Source organism: Camarhynchus parvulus, chromosome 21 (genome assembly GCF_901933205.1).
Source record: "Camarhynchus parvulus chromosome 21, STF_HiC, whole genome shotgun sequence".
NCBI lineage: Eukaryota > Metazoa > Chordata > Aves > Passeriformes > Thraupidae > Camarhynchus > Camarhynchus parvulus.
This window is the reverse complement of record NC_044591.1, coordinates 3763845-3788209: the sequence shown is the minus strand read 5'-3', so window position 1 is coordinate 3788209 and position 24365 is coordinate 3763845. Positions and strand designations below refer to the sequence as shown.

Below are 24365 nucleotides of genomic sequence, written 5' to 3'. Positions count from 1 at the left end.
CAGCACCTTCACTTGCAAATTATGACAATAATTACTCTAAGTCCCCATATAGCATTTTCCATAGGAGAGCTTTAAGAGCTTTAACAATGGGAAGTTATTACCAGAGCTTTAACAATAGAAAGTTATTACCAGCATCCTTATTTGTGAGAATGAGGTGCAGAAAGATCAAACGAATTGCTGAAGATCATTCAGCAACTCTGGGAAAAGAACCGTAATCTCCTGACCCTCCATCCAGAGCTGATTTGGACAGGGAAAAGAAAAAGCACCCTTGAAGCATGCATGAAAAGGGTTTGCTTTTGGAAAATGAGCTTTTCCAAAAGGAGCAGTCATAGCAAATGTCTGAAGCATGACAAAATTCTGAAAGAGATTAAATGACGCTGTTAATTATTGTGTAGGTGGGGAATGGATAAGCAGAGGATGCAATGTGCATTTTGACCACTTTCTTATCCCCTCTGGGCTGCCCCAGGGAGAAACCCCAACAATCACAAGCAATGCCACATTTAAGGATTAAGACTCTTTTCTCTCCCTCATCTTTCTTCTTCCCTTTGTTTTGGCCCCTGAACTGTCCAAGCTGACACATCCAAAATCAACAGTGAATTTTGACCCTCTTGGCCAACACAGTTTGCTCAGAAGTGTCAAACACACACTAAGTCTCCATGAAACTCTTCTTGCTCAGAAGTATTTTAGGAGAAAGAACAGACCTTAATCAGCAGAAGAACCATGGAGAAACAGAATATTTATCTGAAACCACATCCTTAAACCAAACAGGATGAAATCCTCTGAGGCAGCTATTAAGGAGATTGCCCAGCAGAAAGGAAATTCAGCAAACCAGATTATCTCTAACAGGCTTATCCACTGGAAAAAATCATCAGAGCAGCGACAAGATAGTTTTGAGAGACAATTAATGAAAGGTAGGGGAGAGGGGAGATTGTAACAGGGTGACAAGGAGTGAAAAATCCATAAAATACAGATTGTCATGGCTGATCAGACATAAGGACATTACACGACCCATCACACGTCTGGAAGAGGAAAGGGAGCCAAGATGTTCCCAGTGCCTTGTGTCTATGGCTTTGCCAGGGGCAGAACTGCTTTTATCTTCTTTAATACAGCAATAAGAAGAATTCCCCTGCTAGATCAGTTGACAGCCATGAATGGGATCAAAAGAGCTTCCAGCAGCACCACTCCACTCCTGCCCACAGCCCAGCCCTGCTCCTGTCACCAGCTCTGTCCCACAGCAGCAGGAGCATCTCCTCCAAAGCAGGATCCCCCAAGTTTAAACCAATGGCAAACCCCCAACAAACTGAAAATGGGTGAATGGATGAAGCCCTCTGGATGGTCTTGGATGGAAATCTTCTCACTGCATGAAAGCACCACTCCTTGGGCAGCCCCACAATGGAAATGAAGAGCACAGAGCTGTGGCTTTGCACTGCCTTGTTGCTGGGATAACAGACTTTCTCTTACAGAATTATTTTATGTTATTTCCAACCCGGATTCCTCCTAAAACTCTGATGTTGTCAGAGCACAACATCAGGCACTGCAGGTAACCCTAAATCTGGATGCCACCCTCCCTTACCTTCAAAGTGCTGCTACCCCACGTGCTCCTCAGCAGTGGAACCAGGCAGAAAAACAAGAAAAAAATCACAATGAGGAAAGGATGAGGGCTCCTGGCATGAGAAGACTCTGTGCCATCAGCTCTGGATGAGGATGGGACAAGCAGGGACAGAAAAATTCAGGGGTTTGCCAGAGCTAATGACACAGACAACTTTCCACTGACTTCACTAGGCTTTGGACCAAATGCCTGTACAAAGAGCTGCACTCAAGAGCTATCAAGAAGCTTAATTCATTAGCATTTTTAAAGTACTTTTAGATCCTGGAGTGAAAGGATATCAAAGTGCAAAGTCATTTTATTAGTGATAACAGTCTAAGAACAGCAAGTTGAATCCTTCAGTCCAAAGCCTGGCAGCACAAATGGGTTTGTAACACAAAGATGCCACTAAGTCCTAAGAGATGTTAAAATTTCCTTGCACAGGCTTTTACCAGATACTAATTTTCTAAGATTCCCTTTAACTCCACAAATTCTGATGGTAATTAGTAACATTCATGCAGCAGGACAGACCCAAACCCACAGAGGGAAAGCAGGAGGGTGTGAAGGCTATTGCAGCCCTCGAGAGGCTCTTGTGTGTGTTGGCAGAGCTCCTGGGCTGTGTCAGGACCACAGGGACCCCACAGCTCTGAATTCCTCCTGGGGAGCAGAAAATGAAACTGTCACAGGCTCCTTGCACGTGGATCTCCAAAATTGTCCAGGGGAATGGCTCCCAGGCAGTGTGAGGGGACACACAGCAAGAAGCTGGCATGGCTGCACATTGGCCTTGCATGCAGATACTTTTCTTCTCCAAAACAAAATCTCGAGCCTATAAAAACCTTGGCAGCAGGCGCCGGAAGATGCTCAGTGTAGCCTTCTATCATTTCTCTGGTGGAATAGACTTCATCCTGTTCCCTCTGGCCCCAGATCAAGCACAAGCTCCTCACAGGAATTTTCCATTATCCTGTGGCAAACACACCAGGGCAATCCAGCTGCTTAACCAACTGACACTCTGACCCCCTCCCCAGCAGCAGTGAGGTCTTGCATAAACTCAAGGCATTTATTTCTCCTGGGATGTGCCAATTCCAGCAGCACAGCCCCAGAGAATTGGGGCTGGAATTCCCAGGCTGCCAGAGCTGCAGTGGGGCAATGGAGGCATCATCAGGGTTCTCTGCCCCAGCTCTGCCCTCCTGGCAGACCCTGCTGTTTGCTGAGCCCCTCATTTATTTCCACAGCCTGACAGACTTGAAACCAGGGGAAGAGTGGAAGCTCTCAGCATCCCTCCTCTGTTTCTACTTCAGTAAATCCTCTCCTCGCCCTGCTTTTCCACTAGGCTGTGAACTCATCACCAAATCCATACAACCAATGCCCACAGATGTCCATGTGAAAGGCACGGGGAGCGCCAAGTTCACCCCCAGCACTTCCATCTCCATCACTTCAGCTCCCCCCCTCAGGCAGAGGGGCTCTGGAAATGCACACAGACCCCACAACATCTCTGTGGATGCAGGGATCATCCATCAACACAAGTGTCCTTGAGCCACCAAGGAGCAGGAGCCCTCCTTGCAGGGTGGGGTGGTGCAGAGGGATTGCCTGAGGTGTGCTCACAGCACTGATAAATGCACAGAGCTTATCCCGACATTCCCTCTGCCACATTTATTTGCTCAAGAAAAATGTTTGGCATCTCCTTATCCCTGCTCATTTCCGATGTGGTTTCTGCTTTCCCCAGGGTCACAGGCAGTGACTGAGGCATCCCTGAGGCTTTTTTGTGTTTGCAGCCATCTGCCAAAGCAGGGAGGGCTGAAGGAGCCACCAAAGAGCGCTGTGCTTCCCTTGCTAGGGGTGACCAAGTGACTAAAAAGCATTTAGTTTATTCCCTCTTCCCAGAGATCTGGTATCAGATAATGCAATGGCTCAGCTCCAGCAACATCATCTCTTCCAGCAGCATGGTTCACATAATCTTGGCCAAGGCAGAAGGCTGCAGCTCCAGGAACACACATTTAATTACCCTGCAGCACACCCAGTGCCTCCCTCAGTCTGGTCTGCAGGGGTGCAGGAATCCCAGGGTGTTTCACCCCCCAAACATCCACACCCAGCTGCAACAACATCATCACTTCCAGCAGCATGCTTCATGTTATCTTGGCATTCTTGGCCAAGGCAGAAGGCTACAACTCCAGGAATAAATGCTTAATTAAACTGCAGCATACCCAGTGCCTCCCTTGGTCTGGTCTGCAGGGGTGCAGGAATATTGGAGTGTTTCACCCCCCAGACACCCACACCCAACTCCTCACAGCTCCAGCAGCATCATCACTTCCAGCAGCATGGTTCATGTTATCTTGGCATTCTTGGCCAAGGCAGAAAGCTGCAGCTCCAGGAACAAATTCTTAATCAAGCTGGAGCTGCAGTGCTTCCCTTGGTCTGGTGTGCAAGGGTGCAGCAATCCTGGAGTGTTTCACCCCCCAGACACCCACACCCAGCTCCAACAACATCATCTCTCCTTCCAGCAGCATGGTTCCCATAATCTTGGCCAAGGCAGAAGGCTGCAGCTCCAGGAACACACAATTAAGCTGCAGCACACCCAGTGCCTCCCGCAGTCTGGTCTGCAGGGGTGCAGGAATCCTGGGGTGTTTCACCCCCCAGACATCCCCACCCAACCCCTCACAGCCTGCAGGTGCCCCCTCTGTCCCCCCAGCCACCACAGCCCTTCACTAACCAGTCTGCAAATGAGCTAAAAAATCCTTAATCCTGCAAAGAGCCTCTGTGTGAGAGACTGGAATCACTGCCAGCTCTGCAGGGGTGGGGGAGAGGAGAAACCGTCCCCAGCACAGGGACAGTCACACAAAGGCCACATTGTCCCACTCTGCAATTAACTGCAGGCAAAGAAAAAAAGGCCAAGGCTTTCTATTTGTGAAGGAGCAAGGCTTTTCTAGGACATACCCAGCAAAGAGCAGGTCCCTGCCCTGCAATGTGCAGGATATTAGTTGTGTACCCCAAAAATCATTTAGGGCACAGACCCCAGTGGCACCTGGTGCTGCTGTCTGCTCAGGGAGCTGCACTTTCAGTGTCTCACCCCCAGCTGGCACTCTCTGGGGTGTCTCTCATATTTTTCTAATATGAGTTTTACAGGGGAAACAAGATCCAAAGGCTTTCAGAACCTCTTTACAATTTGTCAGCACTTTCCTCAGGCTGGAAGGGATGAAGTTGTTGGGAATATCATGAAACAAGTGGCACATCACCTCTTTGAAACTCAAATAGCAAGAGACCACATCAAGTCTTCAAATATTAATCTGTACTTACCAACTAATCAGCACTGACAAAAATAACCCATCTAATTATCAGAACACTACCACCTAAATAATGAATTATATGCCTTATTAAAAAGTATAATAGATTAGAGGACGTGAAACAATTGCAATTAGTAAAACAAGAAACGCTGGGAAACAAAAAAAACCTACAAGTGTGATCTGAATTGTATAAATTAATGTTCCAAAATAGCGACTGATCTCCTTCAACTCATCAAACAACAGGAACTCTTGAAGCCTTTCACAAGCCAGTGAATGCAATTCACCTTAAAAATGCTGAAAATTCATATTAATACATTATTTTGCTGCTGAGAGTTGCTTTGTCCAGGTCACATCGTGGACATTACTGCACCTCAGTGCATGTAATTGCTTTGTGAAGAGGAGGAGGAGGAGGGGTGGGGGACAGGGATGCTGCACAGATAACAGCCAGGGGAACGAGGGATGCCTCCAAGCACTCAACACAGGAAGCATTATCAGCTCTCCTTTAATATCACCAGGCCCCTTGGTGCTGCACATTACCCAGCCTCAGCCCTGCCCTATAAAACAGCACAAGGTGGGGAGGGGGGTGAGGGACACTCATTAAATCCATCCCTCAGTGCTTGTGGGGTCCAGCTCTCCATCCCATGGACAAGGAGGCATTTCCCCAGCCCAAGGCTGCTCCAGCCTGTGATTTTGGTGAAACACACCCTGGTACCTTGTTTAGCACTTTGTTGACTGACCCTGCCATCATTACCAACACCACACATGGATCTTGGGCTCCAACCTGACAGAGGACAGGGTTAGATGGGGTATGGGGAAGGAATTCTTGGCTGGCAGGGTGGGCAGGCCCTGGCACAGGGTGCCCAGAGCACCCTGGATCCTGGAAGTGTCCAAGGCCAGGTTGGAATAACCAGGACTAGGGGAAGTTGTCCCTGCCATGGTAGGGGTGGAATGGGGTGAGCTTTAAGGTCCCTTCCAACCCAAACCACTCTGAGATTCTGTGATCTTTGCAGAGATTCTACAACAGATATCCATAGTCTGCAAGATTCTCCAAGTCCTCAACCTCCCTCCGCAGTCCTCAAACACCAAGGGGTGAATAAATCCCAAAAATGCTGTTGGCTTTCTTCTTTTCACCAGGACTACTGCTGTTCCATCCTCTGCAGTATTTACCTTTCTATGGCTTTAATGCTTGCTGCAGTCCTGACACCACTCAGCTGCAGAACACTCTCCTAATTGTACCCCAAGGTATAGCACAGGAGAAAAGATGTAGCACAAAAAGAAACCAAAAAAAGCTTTAGAGAAAAAAGAACCCCAAATTGTTGATGGCAAAATATTTTTTAAATAAATAAAAGAAATCCCAAACTCTACATGTCTTTGAGATGTATAACAGCACCTGAACAAAGATCATTGATCTTTAAAATAACATCCTCCAAAGATGATGAAATTCTTCTTCAGTTTAAAACAGCCTTTTAATAACTTGAGTGCTGTTCATGTGGACTAGAGGTTATGACAAGGACAGAGTAACTCACTTCCTGTTCAAAATTAATTTTATTTAGCTCAGCCCTCAATAACTAATGCCATTCCTTGTAAAAACATCCCCAAATGTGTCCCTCCAATAACCTGCACCAACTTCAGTGAAGAAAAAGAGGCTTTTGGTTAAATTGTCCCTTGTAGTGGTCAATACACTGTAACTCACAGCTGGGTTTACGGTATTTTTCTCCTCACAGGTAATCAACAGGTACCTTTATTAAAATAAAGCATTTTTTATTTAATGTCCTAGCTTGCTCCACCTTTCAAAAGAGGTTTTCCCTCAAAAGAATGTGTTAACACTTCACACAAAGATATTTTTCATCTGAGCTCACTTTGAAGGGAGAGTTTCAGCTGGAGACAATTCAGAAGGTCAGGAACACAACCCAAAGAGCAGAGGGGAGAGGACTATGCATGGGCAGGGGTTGAGACCCCACTATACATTAATTTAATTTGGAACATGTGACAGCTCTGGAACTGGTGGTGCACTTAGAATCTCACGTGGGAATGCCTGGATGTGTGGATCCTTCCAGAGAAATGAGTCAGCCTTTAATTCAGGCATTTTGCACTATAGTAGAAAGCAAGCATTTTCAATCCAAGCTGAAAATGAACAACTTCTTGCCTCCTTGCAGCTCTACCACCGAGTGTGTCAATGCATGGGAAAGAGAAAATGACTGCAGAAGAAGTTAGCTCCAAGCCAAGGTGAAGCCAAGAGGTTTGTTTTCATTACTAAAAGCCACAGAAAAGAAATGCAAAACACAAAACAGCCCAAAGCCAACGGTGAAATTCACATTCAGCCGGAGGATTTTCTAAGGGTAAATGTTTGTTTTTATCCCAGTGCACTTAGGTCAGCTTGAATTTATGTTAATACCATCAACAGAGCAGTGCCAAAATACTCAGTGCCTGACAACCTGCAGGTTAGGGGTTTTTTACAGCTATTAATTTGTCCTGAACCAGCACTGCCCCTTTCACTGCACACCAGGGCAAAGCCTGCAGCACCTACAGTAACACTGAATTTGGCCACAAACCTGTGGAGACTGCAGACAACCCAACACCCTCATTTAGTCTAAGAATTATTTTCTCACTAAATCCCCAATCTCCACCTTTTTGCTGAGGCATTCACATTCTCTGAAAAATCCCTTTGCCCAGGATTTTTCTCTTGGGAAGCTGAGAAGCCTCAGAGAAAAAGGAAAACAATAATTATCTCATTTACTTCTCCTGTGTTTTGCTGCTTTAGAATGTAGTTGGAGATTGTTTCATTGGTTTCTACTGTGAATTATTTTGACTCTTTGGCCAATCAAGGTCAAGCTGTGTCAGGGCTCTGGAAAAAGTTACAAGTTTTCATTATTATCTTTCTAGCCTTCTTTAAGTATATTTTCTGTATTCTTTAGTATAATATAGTTTAATATTCTTTAATATAATATAGTATCATCAATAAAAAATTAACCTTCTGAGAACACAGAATCAGATTCATCATTCCTTCCTTCATCAAAGCACCCCACAAATACAATACTCCACATTTTTGCCAGCTGCCACAAGCATGGTGGCATTTTTTTCCCAGTTTGCCATCCCCTGCCCACCTTTCTACCCTAAATCACTGTCCTGCCTGATGTTTGCCACACCACGTTTATCACCAGTTGTGAATTTAATTAATGTGTTGTTTCTCCCTTCAACCAGATCATTAATGGAGTTGATAAATCAAATGTGCCATTGTACTCCATAACAGTGGATTTGTGATATTCCCCAGAGGTCAGAGGACACACAAACTGAGGGATGAAATTCACTGAGACATAAATATAGCATCCTCATCTGCGACAGTCGGATACAATCAGACTCAGTGATGTGAGCATTATGCAAGAGAACTTTGTCTCTGGCGTCTTCCACAGAAATGCCACAAGACCAATACAGAAAACCAAAAACTGGCTGACAAATCATTTCATACATTGCTTCTCATTCTCCTTTCATTTCTGCTGGCAGGTCAGTAATATTTACTTTTGTTTCACCAGAGCTTGAGTAGAAAAATACCACCAGGGCAGTATTGTTATTAATTTTAAATGAAGAATGGGGATTAAAATAGGGAATGCTCTGTTTGTTGTCCTTGAGACTGTTTGGGATCTTTTAGCCCCCCTTATGAGAATTGGCTGGATGGAGCTTGGAGCACCCTGCTCTAGTGGAAGCTGTATCCCTGCCCACAGCAGGGGATTGGAATTGGAGGATTTCTTGGCAGCAGAGGCTCCCTGAGCATGCCAGGGAGGGGCACTGGGCAAAGAGCAGCGCTGGGAACACCCCAGAGGAACCAAGCCTGCTTGGAGGCACCTCCAGCTGGGATTTGATGCCAGCACAGCAGGGCAGCCTTTCCCAAACCCAGCTGGAATGGCCCTGAAGAGGTGATGCTGCCAGCGGGGGTGAGGGCAGTGATGGGGTGGGATCACAGCCCGGGGTCACCTACAGCCCCTGGGGAGAGAGCAGAGCCCCTGAGTACTGAGCATCACCTACAGCCCCTGGGGAGAGAGCAGAGCCCCTGAGTACTGAGCATCACCTACAGCCCCTGGGGGAGAGCAGCACCCCTGAGTACTGAGCATCACCTACAGCCCCTGGGGAGAGAGCAGAGCCCCTGAGTCCTGAGCATCCCCTACAGCCCCTGGGGAGAGAGCAGAGCCCCTGAGTCCTGAGCATCACCTACAGCCCCTGGGGAGAGAGCAGAGCCCCTGAGTCCTGAGCATCCCCTACAGCCCCTGGGGAGATTCCAGCACCCCTGAGTACTGAGCATCACCTACAGCCCCTGGGGAGAGAGCAGAGCCCCTGAGTACTGAGCATCACCTGCTGCCTCTGGGGAGATTCCAGCACCCCCGGTACCGAGCATCTCCCCACCAGCAGCAGATTCCAGCACTTCTGAGTCCCGTGCATCTCCTGCTGCTGCTCGGGAGATTCCAGCCCCCCAGCCCCGTTCATCTCCTCTGCCGGGTCTGTAGCTCCGGGGGAACAGCCCTGGGGAGGAGCCGGTCCCTGCCCAGCCCGCCCGGACCCGCCCCGCACCTGCCCGGGGCTCTGGCGTGACGAGTCTCGCCTCCCGTGGGAGCCCTGCCAAGCTTCGAGGGCTTGGCAATGAACTTTCACAACAAACCAAAAGCCTCAAGAGCTTTTAATCTCCAAATAAGTAGGAGATGTGGGTGCCCGCCAAGGCTTTTGTGCCCGGGTTTATCGGCGAGGCGCTGATAAGGACCTTGCTGCTTTGTGTCTGTGAAAAATGCCTGTTTTATATTGGCTTTTCACAAATATGAAAATGAATGTTATATGTGTTATGTCAGAAAGTTATGCTGTATTAATTTTCTTTAAGTAGTGTGTTAAATATAGTTTTAGATTATAACATAATGTTAAAATAGAAACTATGCTATGTAAGATACTTTTTTTAAGAGAGGATTCACAGTGAGATAGCAGCCACAGAACACCTAAATCTTTCAGAGAAAAAGAATTTATTGCTCTCTATTCGATCTGTAGCAAACTATTGCTATTTATTTATGATTTCGAGCTCTTCCCACCTCGCTCAGAAAGGATGATGCTGTCAGGATTCAGAGGAAGAAGTTGACACTGACCAGAGAGAATCCTGTGTTTGAATGGAATTTATGCATCATGTATGAGGTGTATGAATATGCAACAGGTTATTGTTTTTAAAGGTTAATCCTCTGTTAACGTGGGTCCTTTTTCAGGCTCATTTTGCCCAGAAAGAGGTACCCAGACTGTCCCTAACTCTTTGTTTCTATTGTCTCATATTGTCCTAATTCAAACTGTCCAAATTTTTATTACTCTAATTATATTACTATTTTTATAACCATTTTATTACTATTAAACTTTTAAAATTTTTAAAAACAAGTGATTGGCGTTTTTCGCACACCTTCATTTCCGCAGGAGCTCACTCCAGGTTATCCACCTTCATTTCCACAGCAGGAGAGCAGGGAAAGGCACAGGGTAGCTGTGCAACAGGTTAAAAGTGCCAAGTTTGTACAAATAAGCTTCAAAGAAACGCTGAAGAGCAAAGATTAAAATTCCTGCACAGGTACCACCCTCTGAAAAAACCTGGTCGTGCTGTTCTCCATCATAAAAAATAAATTAAAAAAAACCAAAACCTATAAAACACATGTGTACATTCAAGATTTCATCACAAAGTAGCTGATCCTCCCTGCCAGCCATCAGTTACAAGAGGTGAAATAACTACCAAGACAAGCCCTGGTTGTGCTGTTCTCCATCATAAAAAATAAATTTTAAAAAACTCCCTAAAACTATTAAATACGTGTGTACATTAAAGATTTCATCACAAGATCCTCCCTGCCAGCCATCAGCTACAAGAGGTGAAATAAGTCCCAAAACAAGCCCGGGCTTGCCTGAATAAACAGGCAGGAAGGAAATTGCTGTGCGCAGCTCCCAGCCCAGCAGGATCCTCATCAGGATTCTCTGCTGGCAGCAGCACTTGTCACACAGACAGACAGACAGACAGACACCGTGCTTGTGCCTGCAGAGTTCAGTGCCTGACCAGCACCTCATCGTGAGAATACTTTTAATAACACCCAGAACAACTCTGCTGTGGTAACACCATCTCCAGCACACCCCTCCTCTCCCCGGGAGCCTGGAGCTGCTGCAGCACACACAGCTCTACCCAGAACAATTCTGGGCCAAATTCAGAAAGAATTGGCTGTATACTGCCCAGGACAATACTCTGGCATCCTCCATGGCTTACTCTGAGCCTCAGCCACAGCATCTGTGTGTGAAAAATGCGGATTTTATGATTGGCTTTTTGCAAATATGAAAATGAATATTATATGTGTTGTGTTAGAAAGTTATGCTGTATTAATTTTCTTAAGTAGTGTGTTAAATATAGTTTTACATTTTAACAAAATGTTAAAGTAGAAACTATGCTGTGTAAGATACTCTTTTTAAGAGAGGACTGACAGTGAGATAGCAGCCACAGGACACTTGAATCTTTCAGAGAAAGAGAATTTATTGCTCTCTTATTAGAAGAAACAAATTTCTTCCTGCCTCGCTCAGCCCTGAAGATTCCGTCAGGATTCAGAGGAAGAAGCTGACATTGCCCAGACAGAATCCTGTGTTTGAATGGAATTTATGCATCATGTATGAGATGTTTGAATATGCAACAGGTTATTGTTTTTAAAGGTTAATCCTCTGTTAATGTGGGTAATTTTTCAGGTTTATTTTGCCCAGAAAAAGGTACCCAGACTGTCCCTAACTCTTTGTTTTTATTGTCTCATATTGTCCTAATCCAAATTGTCCAAAATTATTATTACTCTAATTATATTGCTATTTTTATACTATTAAACATTTAAAATTTTAAAGACAAGTGATTGGCATTTTTCACACGTGGTAACTTATGCCTCCTCTTCCCACCCTTGTTCCCTGGCAGACTGGAATAAAGAAAAAACTTCATGTTTTTATCTATAATCAAAGTTTATTTTCCTTATAATTTTTTACTCATTTTCAACGATGAAAACTTTTTGGTGTCATTAATTACCCACTTAATCCTACTTTCTTAATGACATGTACACAGATTTCCATAAGATCAGAGCAGCTCTGCTAATCAGGGATAAACCCAGTGTACTAAAGAGGGTTATACTCTTACATTAGTCTTTCCTGTTGTTCTAATTAATGGTATTACCCTCTAAACTGTGCACACACACTTAAAGAAAGTTAAGATAAGCTGAAAAAGTGCTGCAGAGCTACCAGGGTATATCTAATAACTTCCTACCAGTAACATCCATCTACTTGAAGCCAACAATATCCATCCCTCCTCTTACTCAAGATACATCGTTTGGAAAGTGGCTTTGGCCATTGATATAAAAAAGCAAAATGATCATCAGAGCATCACTTCACTTTTCTGCTTCCCCTCTACTCACCAGATTGCCACAAGGATATCAACACTCATTTGCTGATTCAAGTCCAGGAAAGATGAAAAACATCTCTGCAGAATGAGCTTGTACTTACATCGGCAGAAACAACCAAAAAAGAATTAGCAAATGAGAGCTACCTCACAAAAAGCTGCAGTTCAGCAAAATATCCCTCAATTTGGAGCCCTTATGCACAGCTGCAACTAAAAGGAACCGGAATAAATCACAGCAAGTCTTCAAGGCCTGGATAATTTTCTTCCTTTGAGAGAATCCAGAAGTTCAGCTGCTCCCAGCTCAGAACGCACTGGAGGATCCAACACCAGCAGTTTTGAAAGTATCTGGGTGACTTCCAGCACCCAGCTGAGGTGACACTGGGCAGCCTCTTGCAGCAGGAACCCCAACCCAACAGCCAAAGCCAAAATTGTGTCTTGGCAAGGGACAGGTCCCTGCAGCCACAAAGGGGCCTCTCCAGCCTCACGAGCTGGACCCACTGCAGGAAAGAACTGGTTCCTCGCACCAAATTCTCTTCATCCTAACCCTGAGCCACCTCCTGGTGTAAAGGTGGTACCAAAGGGTGGAAACAACCCTTCAGAATTATGGAAATCTTGCCAGCAGCACCAAGTCCCACGTGCCCAAGAACCAGGTGTATCAGCAGGTTGATAAGGGCTCTAAAATAGGCACAGCCCCGCAAATTTACATCTCAAGGGTGTAAATATTGCTTTTACTGCTCCCAAGGCTACCCATAAAGGGTCTCACCATGAAGGATTTACTTGATTCCTCCCTGCACAATATTCCAATCCATTGGGAAACGTGTCTGTGCAGAGCCAGGTTTGACTGAACATCGTGATGAGGGCAAAGGCACCTGTGCTGACATCTCAGTATGGACAGGCTGTCACTGCCAGCCCAGCCAGCTCTGCTCCTGGCTATTATCTGCATTGTTCATCTGCCAGCATGCACAGTTAATGCTTATCTGAATATGGGGTTTTAATCCTGCAAAGTGGTCCTTACCACGGTATTGTCATGCTAATTAACAGGTAGAGCTCTCAAGGCTTTTTTATTCATGTTTCCCCAACCAAAATAAAACAAATATAATTGTAATCATACATCCAGATTTTGCATCCTGTTTCCAGGACCTACAGTCACCCCAGTCCACGGCAGCAGAAGAAACACTTCAGTCCACAAACCACAACAGCATCAAAAAAAAAAACCCAGCCCCCCCAAAAAACCCCATTATACAGCTCCATTTAAATGGAAAAAAAAAATCTTCAAGGAACCAACAAGGTATTCAAACCTCTTTAGTAAAGTGCTTTCCATTAATCCTGCCACACGTGAAATGCTGAATCAAAGATGTTCAGTAAATGTGCCTGTCAGAGGAATTACACCCAAAATCAAACCGCTCCCTAATGAGTGCACTCAGGAATGACAGCGATAAGCAGGGCACAGGAGATGTGTTAAATTACATCAGTTACCCAAATCCCCTGGAAATGATGCATGTCCAAGGAGGAGAAGCACATAAAAAGGACTTCTGCAAAGGTGGCAAAATGCAAAGTGCTTTCTTTGAAAAGGAACAGCAGATTGTTGTCAGTGCCACTCTTGGAGCACCTGTGGCAGCTGCCTGGGGCCACTGCAGACCTTCCCACAACTCCAGCAAGGCTCAAACAACTTGTGAGCAACTTCTGGGAGTGTGAGTGAGTCCCAGAGCTGGAGCCAAGCCAGGCAATGACAGGGGCATGAGAACATGGGCGAGCAGGGCAAGGCGGCAGCTCCTCAGCCCTGTTCCAGCACGCCCTGCTCACCCCAGTCCCTCCCTTGGATGCACTCAGCACCTCCTGAGCTGGGGCAGACAGTGCTGGGCAGAGAGCTGGGGACATCCCACAAGGGGACCCTAGGGACAAGCTGGTGACAATCCACCCAGCTCCTCTGTTCCCAGGCCCAGTTCTGCCTCACCCACCCAAAGCATCCATGCACAGCAGCATCAGGACACCTTGCAGGAATCCATCCTCAAGCCAGCACAACTGCCTGGGCACCTTCTAGTTAATAAAAATCTCACAAAGTTTCTGCTTATATTACAATGTTCTACCCCAAACCAGAAGGTTTTGATATTAAATACAGGTTTTTCACTAAATATGTGGCCTTTCTGTGGTTTCACTATGACCATTATTTTTTTCAAAGCTCCCCCACAACAGGAGCTGCACAGCTTTGGCCTCACCACCTCCCTCTGCTTTTCATGGAAATTTAAGAACCCTATTAATCAGCCCTTTCACCCTGAGCTGTCAGTTCTGGACCTCTCTTGACCACGAAACGAGATCATGCAGGAAACTAAAGCTCATTTGAGCAAACCCTGTGTGGCTTTAAAACAAGCTCCCTTCCCAAGGATGACAAAAACGATCTTTGCAGATTCAATTACACAATGCAAATGTGGTGGGAGCACACCTGAAATGGTTTCTCTGCTCCTGCCTGAGCCATCACTTCAGCAGAAAAAAAACCAGATTTGGGCAAAGCCATTTAGCAGCTCTGGATATACTAGGGGGGATATAAAAGGTCAAGGAATTAATGTTAAGAATCTGCAGTGGATAAAACAACAGGTTCTGCTGGAGCAGATAATGCAATAATTGCTGAACACAAAAGCAAATAATTGGGTGCATTTAAGGTTAGAACAAACAATGATGAACACAGAGAGAGAGAGAATATTTTACCATCACAGGATGAGGAATCTGTTTTCTGAATGTGCTGCTGTTATAGCAAATCACACCAAGACCTTTTCATCTCCAAGGAAGAATCAAAAGCCCAGCAAGTAACCCCAAACTGGGCTCTGCTCATCCTCACACCCTCACTGAGGAGAAGGACAGGGCTCCAGGATGGGAACAGATCCCTCAGGGTCTCCTCCAGCATCACTGCTGTGCCCTCCTGCCCCCCACATCACAGCTGCTCTTCACCACACAGCTGCATTTGGAGATTTTCCTACTGAAAATCTCAGTATGGTCCACTAAAACCTTTACAGCAGCCCTCCAGCTTTCTTCTAACATGGTATTTTTCCCTTTCTGCAGCTTAAGAGAGTGTCTAGACCATCTAAATCTTTAGCATCAAAAGTAAGTTCCTCAAATCTATTCCTCAAATCAATTTACTTTGCTTTCCACCCCTAATAGAGCAAATCTCCCTGGAAAACAGGCAAACACTTCCTGTGCTTGTGTGCCTGCAGCAAATTTCGACCCACAACCACATCTTACAACACTTGGAAATATCCTGAAAAAAAAAACATTTTATGGTGGGAGGGCAGAGACCACTCAAACCACTCAAGGACCAAAAGCAGAATCTTAAAAATACTTTTTAACTCAGCCCTTAAGTTTATGAGATACTCCTGTGCACATCTGAAAAAGCAGACAAGGCCAAAGCTAAGCATTTTGGGATATTCTACTGCTAAAAGAAAGCAAGGAAGGTGATTTTGGGGGGTTAGCCATGGCATGGCTGCTGCCCAGTCCCAGCACTGGGTCCCCACTCAGCTGATGATGACCAACAGTGATCCTGTGCTGCTTTTCCCAGTGAATTTCCAAGGAGGATGGTGCACAGTTTAGTTAAAAGCAACAGGCTGGAGCAGTGTGGGTGCTCTGCCAGCCTTCATCCTCCATCATCTCCATCATGTGCTCTCTCACAGGCACTCACCACTGGAAAACTCCCCAGCTGTCCAGTGACTGAGGGAGTAGGTAGCAAGTTCATGTTCTGGCTGAAATTAAACAGTAATGAGAGTCCACTTCTGCAAACACCATGATTTGATAAGAATTAAAAGGCAAAGGAAACTCAAAAGGTTCAAGTTTCAGGTTCTCAGTTTCAAACACGGGCAATGGCCTCAATCTGCTGGAGCAGAGGAACAAGCTCTGTTTCACCTTTCCTACAAAAAACCATTTCCCAGCCATGTCAGCTCTCATGGTTTCATTGCTGCTGCAAAAAAAGAGTCAGAGAAAAACCTGCAGATAGGCATCAGGACATCATTGTACTCCCTTATTCTCTTTACATCCCACATATTCACACCAAACAACAGCTTCTCCCACCTCCAATAGATCCTGCTTTCTGCAGAAAGGTGATTTAACTCCCCACTGAGGGAGAACACGCTTTCTATGAGAAAGGTGGTGATGGAAAGTTTTGGGATTCTCCCCCAGGTGCCACCCAGCAAAGTGAGACAACAAAGAAGAGATGGCACAGGACAGCAGCAGGAAAGGCTGTGACATATCAGCTCCCTGTCAGATAAACCCAAAGGCTCAGTTCCCAGATACAGCCTCTAAAATCTGTGAAATCTTAATTTAGATGAAGAAGTGGCATGAAAAGACGTGAGCCAGAATGACTCTGTAAGGACCAAAAAGTATGAGAAATGGATTTATGGATGCCCTCAGAAGAGATGCTTCTTCCAGGAAAAACAAAGGGATGAGGATGATTCTCCAAGGCAAGATGAGCCCAGACCTGGACCACATGATAGCAGAGCATCACTCATTCTGCCTTCTGCAATGGTAAGGCTGATCCTCTCCCAAACTCCTGAGTCTCTGAGCCCACAGGAGATCCAGGATGCCACCACACTCCCCTTCACCTTTTTGTAGGCACCTCTGCTCCTTTCCCATTGTCCAAGTGATCTGAAAGCAAATTCCAGCCTCATATACTTCAAATCTGTGCCTGACCACATATCTGAGCAACAGCAAAGAGCTTTTTCCATTTCTCTGTGCAAACACAGCCCTGCCCACTGCAGTTCTCCCACCAAGCAAGTGTCAGAAATCCTCCTGACAAAAACCCATTTCTCACTAATTGCTCTGTGCAAAAACATTTCTCTGCTGCAGCTCATCTCCTGCACTCCAAGGCAGAGGTCTCTGCAGTTCAGCAATTTTCAGACACAGACACATCACTTTATCAAGCCCAGCTGAAAACCAGAAACCTGACCCAAAAGCCACCCACACTGAGTCTGGGTGAGAAACAGCAGCCAGAATCACCTGTGGTCAGCTCTGTCCCCATCCCAGAGCTCCCTGCAGGGATCTGGGCAAGGAGAGCACTAACAAGATTAGGGAATCAGTAATTTATCAGATTATGGAAGCTAGAGGTGGCTGAGGGGATAGAATACCCCTGGGAGCCAGTGTCACGCTCAATCATGGCCAATAGCGCTGCAAAGCTGTTCTGCAGGGATGGATTATCCTCCTGGAGAGCCTCTGCTTCCTCAGCTCCCCTCAGATCTCAACCCATTCTCATCACTCAGCCTCTTGCTCCTCCAAACCCTCACCATCACCTCCCCAAGCCTCCAATTCCCCCCTTGGCTGTGGGTGCAGAAGGAAAACCTCAGGAAGAGATTTTCCTCACCTTGCAACTCCTGCAGACAAACTGACAACAGAAAAGGCTTCAAAGCTTTCAAAAGCATTTATTCCACTTCCATATTCTGGTAGGACTGCTTCTTTTTCCTTAAAAAAAAAGCTAAACCCATCCCACCTCCTGTTACCACAGGACACATTTCCAAACACCAAAATAATCAAGCTGGAGGTGCCATAAAATCCATCTCAATACCCAAAAACATCCCCCATAAAGGCTCACGTAAAACAACACAGAGATGAAAAACAGGAAGAGACTGCAAAGCAACAAGAAGCAACCCCCCGAGCCTTCAGCATCCCAAGGGTGAGGATGTATCCTGAAAAATGAGCCCTCTGGGTGTCTGATTGCCTGGGGTTTTCTGTGTAGCTGCTGCCCTGTGTTATGAGCACAGGGTTCTGCAGATGCAGTGTCAGGAGCAGAGCACTGATCTCATGCTTTGCTGGCATGACAAACCCTGAGGATTGAATTTTAACAAGCTGGAGGCTGAAGTTTTGCTCTACATGGTGTTAGTGCTCAGTGCCTGGTGTACAGTGAGGTACCTGAGGCACAGAGAGGAGAAGGCACCACTCAAGGAAAGGAGTTTGCAGCCCAAGGCTGGGCCAGGAGCTCTTTTGGCATCTCAGACAATTCCATATTCAGCCCCAGGGACAGAGAACACCAAGTCCACCGATGTATCTGGAGGAAAAAGAATAAGTAACGAGAGGACAGACTGTCCTCTTGGATGACACCCAGCCCCACCAGTGAGTATCTGAGAGTGCCTGAACACAGCCCACAGAATCATATCTAATCCTCCCCAACTTAAGACTGGGACTTATTTCTATGTCCCTCTGCCCACCTGCAAATTTAACACCATTTTCATGGTTATATTTCAAACTGGTGAGTCAAAAGCCCTGGATTAAGTCCTCCTTCAACTTCAGTTTATTTGAGCTTACTCATCCTTACAAGCTTCATTTTAACTCCCCTGGACAAAGCCTAAAGCAATGATAATCTAAATATTATGTTAACCATGCCAGATGAGGCTTTTGAATAGGAAAGCTCCAAAAAAGATACTTAAATTAACATCTTAAAAGACTAAGATATAGCAGGGACCTGGAGTGTTATCAGCAGGCAGTTCCCTGTGTCTAAAGCAGCCATGGGAACATTGCTAAGCACAGATTTATTTCTCAGAACAGGCAATTGTTTTAGAGCATGAAACAAGTTGCTCCCTGAACTACGCAGGACAAAGGGAAACAAAGTAGGAAATTATTAGAAAGAGTAACAGTACAGCAAGACCTTGATCTGCTGATAAGCATGGTACAAAAATGCTCCCAATACCCAACTGGGCAGCAGTCTCCAAATTCCTCAGGCTTCTTTACAGTATCAGCTCTCCAGCTCTGGAAGAACAAATAGCAGGGAAGATTTCTGAAGAGATGAAAATGGTACATTTTCAACAGCCAGAGATGATTACTCACAAAATAGCAACAGCACAGAGGTAACTGATTGCCTCCCGGGCAAAAGTCAAAGTCCTTGTATTGTAGCTATGAAAGGATACTGAGATCAAAGAGAAAAAGAAAAAAACTCTATTTTAGGCTGTCATGAGCAGAAAGGTCCTCCTAGCCCCTTGGCATCACCACATACCAAGATACAACTGAAATCTTTCTTATGCTGCACGTGCTGAGATACCAGCACAGCAAGGAGCAACCCTTTATTTGTGCAGGAGCAGGGTGCAGCTCCTGCCCCATCCCCAGCTGGATTTTGGCAGCATCCATGGCAAACCCCAGCAATCCTCACTGCCACAGGCCAGGAGACAGTGATCACAGTGTGCCAGCACCACTCTGAAATCAGAAATGAGATAAACCAAACGCTGAGTGAGGTGTTATTAACAACACTTAGCCATTGATTGCGTGTTACATCTTCAAGCACTTTACCAACATTAATTAATTAAGGTGTTTTCCATTTAATGTGGGAAGGAGACTAAAGCAAAAACACGAGGCTGAACGGACCAAACACCTGATGCAGCGTGGCAAGGCATCACCAGACCTCAGTTTTCCACACAGATATTGCTTTAAACCAAACTGCTGAAAACACAGGTGAATTTATAGGTTGGATAGTAGGACAAGTTTTTTTACAGAAAGGTGATAAAGTTCTGGAATGGCTGCCCAGGGAGGTGGTGGAGTCACCATCCCTGGGTGCGTTTAACAAAGCCTGGATGTGGCACTGGGTGCCAGGGTTGAGTTGAGCTGTCGGGGCTGGGTTGGACTCAGTGGTTTTGAAGGTCTCTTCCAACCTTGTGATTCTGAGAATTTGGGGGAATTCTGTGAATTTGGGGAATTTCCAGGAATCAGGGAGGTGGTGGAGTCACCATCCCTGGATGTGGCACTGGCTGCCAGGGTTTAGTTGAGGTGTTCAGGCTGGGTTGGACTCGATGATCTTGAAGGTCTCTTCCAACCTGGTGATTCTGTAGGTTCTGAAGCCAAAAGCCCAGAGGTGCAGCCAGCATGGGCAGGGGTCACAGCTCAGCGTGGACCCACCACAGCAATGCTCTGCTGTATCCCCTCTCATTACCAGCATCCCACCCCGGAGCACTGGGCACATCTCTGCTCACAATCAATTCAAGCAATACAAATTCAAGCAGGGATTCCAACACGAGGGTGCTGACATGCAGCTGCAGAGACGTTACCAGTGCTGCCTGTAATTGCTATGCTAAAAGCTGGGGACATGAAGTATTGATTTCCACCCTGATCTGCATCCAAGTTTAGACAGAGGCTGCGGCCAAAATACTTCTCCCAGCTAACTCACTGGTTAAAACAGATTGTCAGGGCTGAGAGGTTTGAATGATTAACACTCAGGCTAAGGACTGTAACAATGTACAAGTTCCATTCCTGCCTACCTACGCACACCCACCATCCTCCTCTCCCTCTTCGCAGAATTCTTTCCGTGTTGATTAAAATTATGGAAAAGAGGCCCTCAAAACATACCTTGCCATGGCAAAAGTAGCACTTTGTAGCAGAAAAGAAGTCTCAGAGTGCACAAAAGGGGCAGAGTTATTACCTCCAACTGTCTCAAGCTGCACCATAATTACACTAATAACACATCTGACATACTCAGTATTAATTACTGGCTGAGCATGGCACAGAGACACACATTCACCTCCTTCCATACAGCTTGGGACTGACCTGGAGCAGCTGCCTGCAGCACTGTGATTGTGAGCTCCTGCCCACCACACAGAAGGAATTCTCCCCTGGGAGGGTTGGCAGGGCCTGGCACAGGGTGCCCAGAGCAGCTGTGGCTGCTCCATGACCCCTGGAAGCATCCAAGGCCAGGCTGGATGGGGACTGGAACACCCTGGGATAGTGGAAGATGCCCCTGCCTGTGGCTGGTTGGAACTGGATGATCTTTCAAGTTCCTTCCAAGCCAAACCATTCTGGGATTCTGTAAGCAAAGGGACCTGATGATTCCACCACAGGCTTTTCCTCCTGGACCAAAGCAGACTCCAGCACACACCCACCTGCCACTGAGCACCACCAGCACACCCCAAATCTGCACTTGCAGGCTGCCACCCTATTCCCCATCCTCCTGCCTGCCTTTAATATATTTGCATAAATCAAACAGCTTGGCAGCCCTCCTACTTAGGAGACACACAACAGCAGAGCTATTCAGAGATTCTTGTTTTCACCCCATCCTTCTGAACGTCGTCTCAAAATCCTTGAGGAAAAGCATATGGCTCACTATAGATATCTTGGGCCTGTCTACACAAACACAGAGTGATGTAGGAGAGCATTTATGGCAGCATATAAACAATAGTACCAAACTCAGGGAGGAAACACAAAGCAGAGTGAATCTCCTCGGTGGGTTTTGCAGAGATCAAGTACTCTCCCCCTTTTCCTTCCTAAGCATGACAGACAAAACACTCTTTAGATATAATTTCACACTGAACTGATTGACTTCTGTTACAACACCAGTGGCACAGGGCTGGATACATCACAGTTTTAATAACAGCTTATTAAATTCATGGGGAAAGACAAAGACTCCTTCACAGCCACGAGGCCATGGAGTCACACCTTGCTGTGGCAGCGTCCTTTCTCCTCACTCCGAGTCATCGGCGTGCTGAGCCAAATTTCTCAGCTTACAGAGTGGGAAGATGGACCAAACCCTCCAGCAGCTTCAGCTGCAGGTACCACTCTCCCACCCAGCTTCTCCAGGGCCACTCTTCCCCTTCCCCATCACAGAGACCCCACAACTCCCAGGCAGGTGTAATCAGAGTTATAAGCAGAAACATGCCGGCTTTGGGGAACGGAGCACATTTCTTTGGCACCTTTACAGGGCACCAACTGTTTTCCAGCATGCTGATAGTAAAGGAACACAAAGAGGAGGTTTTTTCATCACTCAACAGATTAGAAAACCTCTGAGGAAAACAAAAAAAGCCCTAACCTCAGAGAACACACCCCCCTGTCCCCTGCCAGGACACGCTGCAGAAACGTGCATCTCCCCAGAAGTGTCCTGGAGAGGAAACGAAAGCAAACACTGAACACACAGAGAAATCAGTGTGAGCACGAGCAGCTGAAGGGTTTTACCTGCTTTCCTGGCTGCAAGCCTGCATTTCCACATGCATGCCCTGTACATCGTGTCACCATCTGCATTCCTGATGCCCCTGCTCCGCAGGGGAGGATGGAGGCTGGCATCTCCTTCTGCCCTTTCAGCAGATTTTTATAAAAGCAAAAGAGCCTCAGTAGCCTGGCTGTGGTGTACAGCAGAGGGTGGCTGAGATTATCCCAACCTCTGCATAGCACTTCAGAAAATCCCTGGCCACACAGGTAACTTCACTTCCTACATCCCCACAGCCACCAGGAAGCTCAGCCGGGTGAGTGGAATTCACACCCCACACCCACACTACCAAAACAGTGAAACACAAACTGGATGGAATAAAACCACTAATTAATCCCTCTAAGTCAGTTTGCCACGAACAACAACACACCGGCAACGCAATCCAATCAGTTCCAGCCATGGCAGGGGGGTTGAAACAAGATGATCTTTATGATCCTTTACAACCCAAAGTGTTCTACGATTCTGTAATTCCATGATTACACCCTGCCGGCAGCAGCTATGCCCCGCCAAACCCTATGCTAACCCTTAAAGGGCTTCACCAAAATGCAACTGTTATTTAAAATAGCGCCGAACCACCCTACCAAGGGATACAGTAAATAAGTAACGAGTAAATAACAGCTACTGACGTTTTTATCACACAGGTGTAAATTCAGTTATCGGGAAAGGGGAGGGCTCGCACTATTTTTGTTCTGACATCAAGGCTGCTCGGGGTAAACTGTCATGCAAGCCTGTTATTATTGGGGAAATTTAAACCTTAAAACACAAAAGCATTCAAATAAAAACGTATCAGCGATGGCAACACGCTTTGATTAGCAGGAAACTGAATTTCAGCCTGGCGAGAGCACCACGAGTACTACAGGAGCGATTCGGGCTCAGTTCCTTAAGCACCACACAAAGTCTCTTCCCGCTCCCCCTGCACCCCGCTTTCCGGAGACAACTTTGCAGGGATGCGGGGGGCACAGGGGTTGTGTGCCTGGCACAGGGGCTGTCCGAGCCTACCCCCACCCGTGCCGGGGGTGCCGGGGCTCGGGGTGGGCTCCGGGCGCCGTGCGAGGACCGAGCCCCGCAGCCCGAGCCCCGCAGCCCGAGCCCCGCAGCCCGAACCCCGCAGCCCGGTTCAAGCTCCAAGCCGGTTCAAGCCCCGGGCCGGTCCGAGCCCCGGGGCCGGGGCTCCGTGCGGGGCCGGAGCGCGATCGCGGATCGCGGCGGTAACATGGCTGCTTTCCTACCGAATTACGAAACCGGCTGAGGGCGCGGGATTACCGGGGAGAGCCGGCCAGGGGGAACCTCGGGGCGGGGTGCGGCGAGGGGATGGGAACAGAGGGGGCGGTGGTGGTGGCGGGAGGATGCGGGGGGCTGTGAGCATTTGGGGCGGGGGGTCCCTCCTCATGCCGGGGCTGCTGGAGCCGAGCGCGGCAGGGAAGGGACCCTGCTCCGAGCCCAGCGGGGAACCCGCAACGGGACGCGCCGGGCACCCCCAAAAATAAACAATGGACAATAACACCGAGCGGAGGCGGCGGCCGGGAGTGTCCCCCCGCGGCTGCCCGCAGCCCCCTCGCCCCCTGCCCGCGGCGGGACCCACCTTGAGCGCCGTGCGGGCCGTGCTCCATGGCCGGGTCGCTGCCCAGCTCGGCCAGGCGCCGGCCGGTGGCCGCCAGCTCGGCGCGCAGCGCCGTCACCTCCTGGCCCGCCGCCTGCAGCGCCCCGTCGATGCGCAGCGCCAGCTGCTTGTTGTCGTCCATCATGTGCAGGATTTTGGCCTGGGGGGAGGGAGGAAGAGGAGGAGAGAGAGAGAGAGAGAGAGAGGTGAGAGAGGGAGCGGCGGGGGGGGCGGGCAGGGGGCTGTGCTGGGCTGGGCAGGGGGGCAGGGGCTGCTGGAGGGGAGCAGCGAGAGGGGAGTGGGCGGTGCGAGGGGGCGGCGCCAGGGGAGGGGGCTGGGAGGGTGCGAGGGGGGCTCTGCCGGGGGGACAAAGGGGAGGGGGCTCCGTGCCAGGGGAGGGGAAGGTGGAGAGGGGATCTGTGCGAGGGGAGGGGGCTTTGCGAAGGGGGACAAAGGGAGGGGGCTGTGCAAGGGGAGCGCAGAGGGGAGAGGGGCTCTGCGAGGGGGTGTGCAGAGGAAAGAGCGGGGGAGCTGTGCAGAGGGGGTACAGGAGAAACAGGTTG

At 47.6% G+C, this 24365-nt stretch overlaps 1 protein-coding gene across 2 annotated transcripts in view; it reads right to left on the bottom strand.

Annotated features, from left to right (window-relative positions):
• Positions 1-24026, bottom strand: part of LOC115912263 (kazrin) — a 92564-nt gene extending 68538 nt beyond the window's left edge. The window contains exon 1 of one of the 2 annotated variants that reach the window (XM_030963735.1): positions 23785-24026. In XM_030963735.1, the coding sequence (XP_030819595.1) occupies positions 23785-23947 (163 nt within the window). In that variant the 5' untranslated portion in view covers positions 23948-24026. Of the gene's footprint in view, positions 1-23431; positions 23723-23784 lie in introns of those variants that run through there. The other variant, XM_030963738.1, reaches the window with a different exon arrangement.
• Positions 24027-24365: the final 339 nt, after the last annotated feature.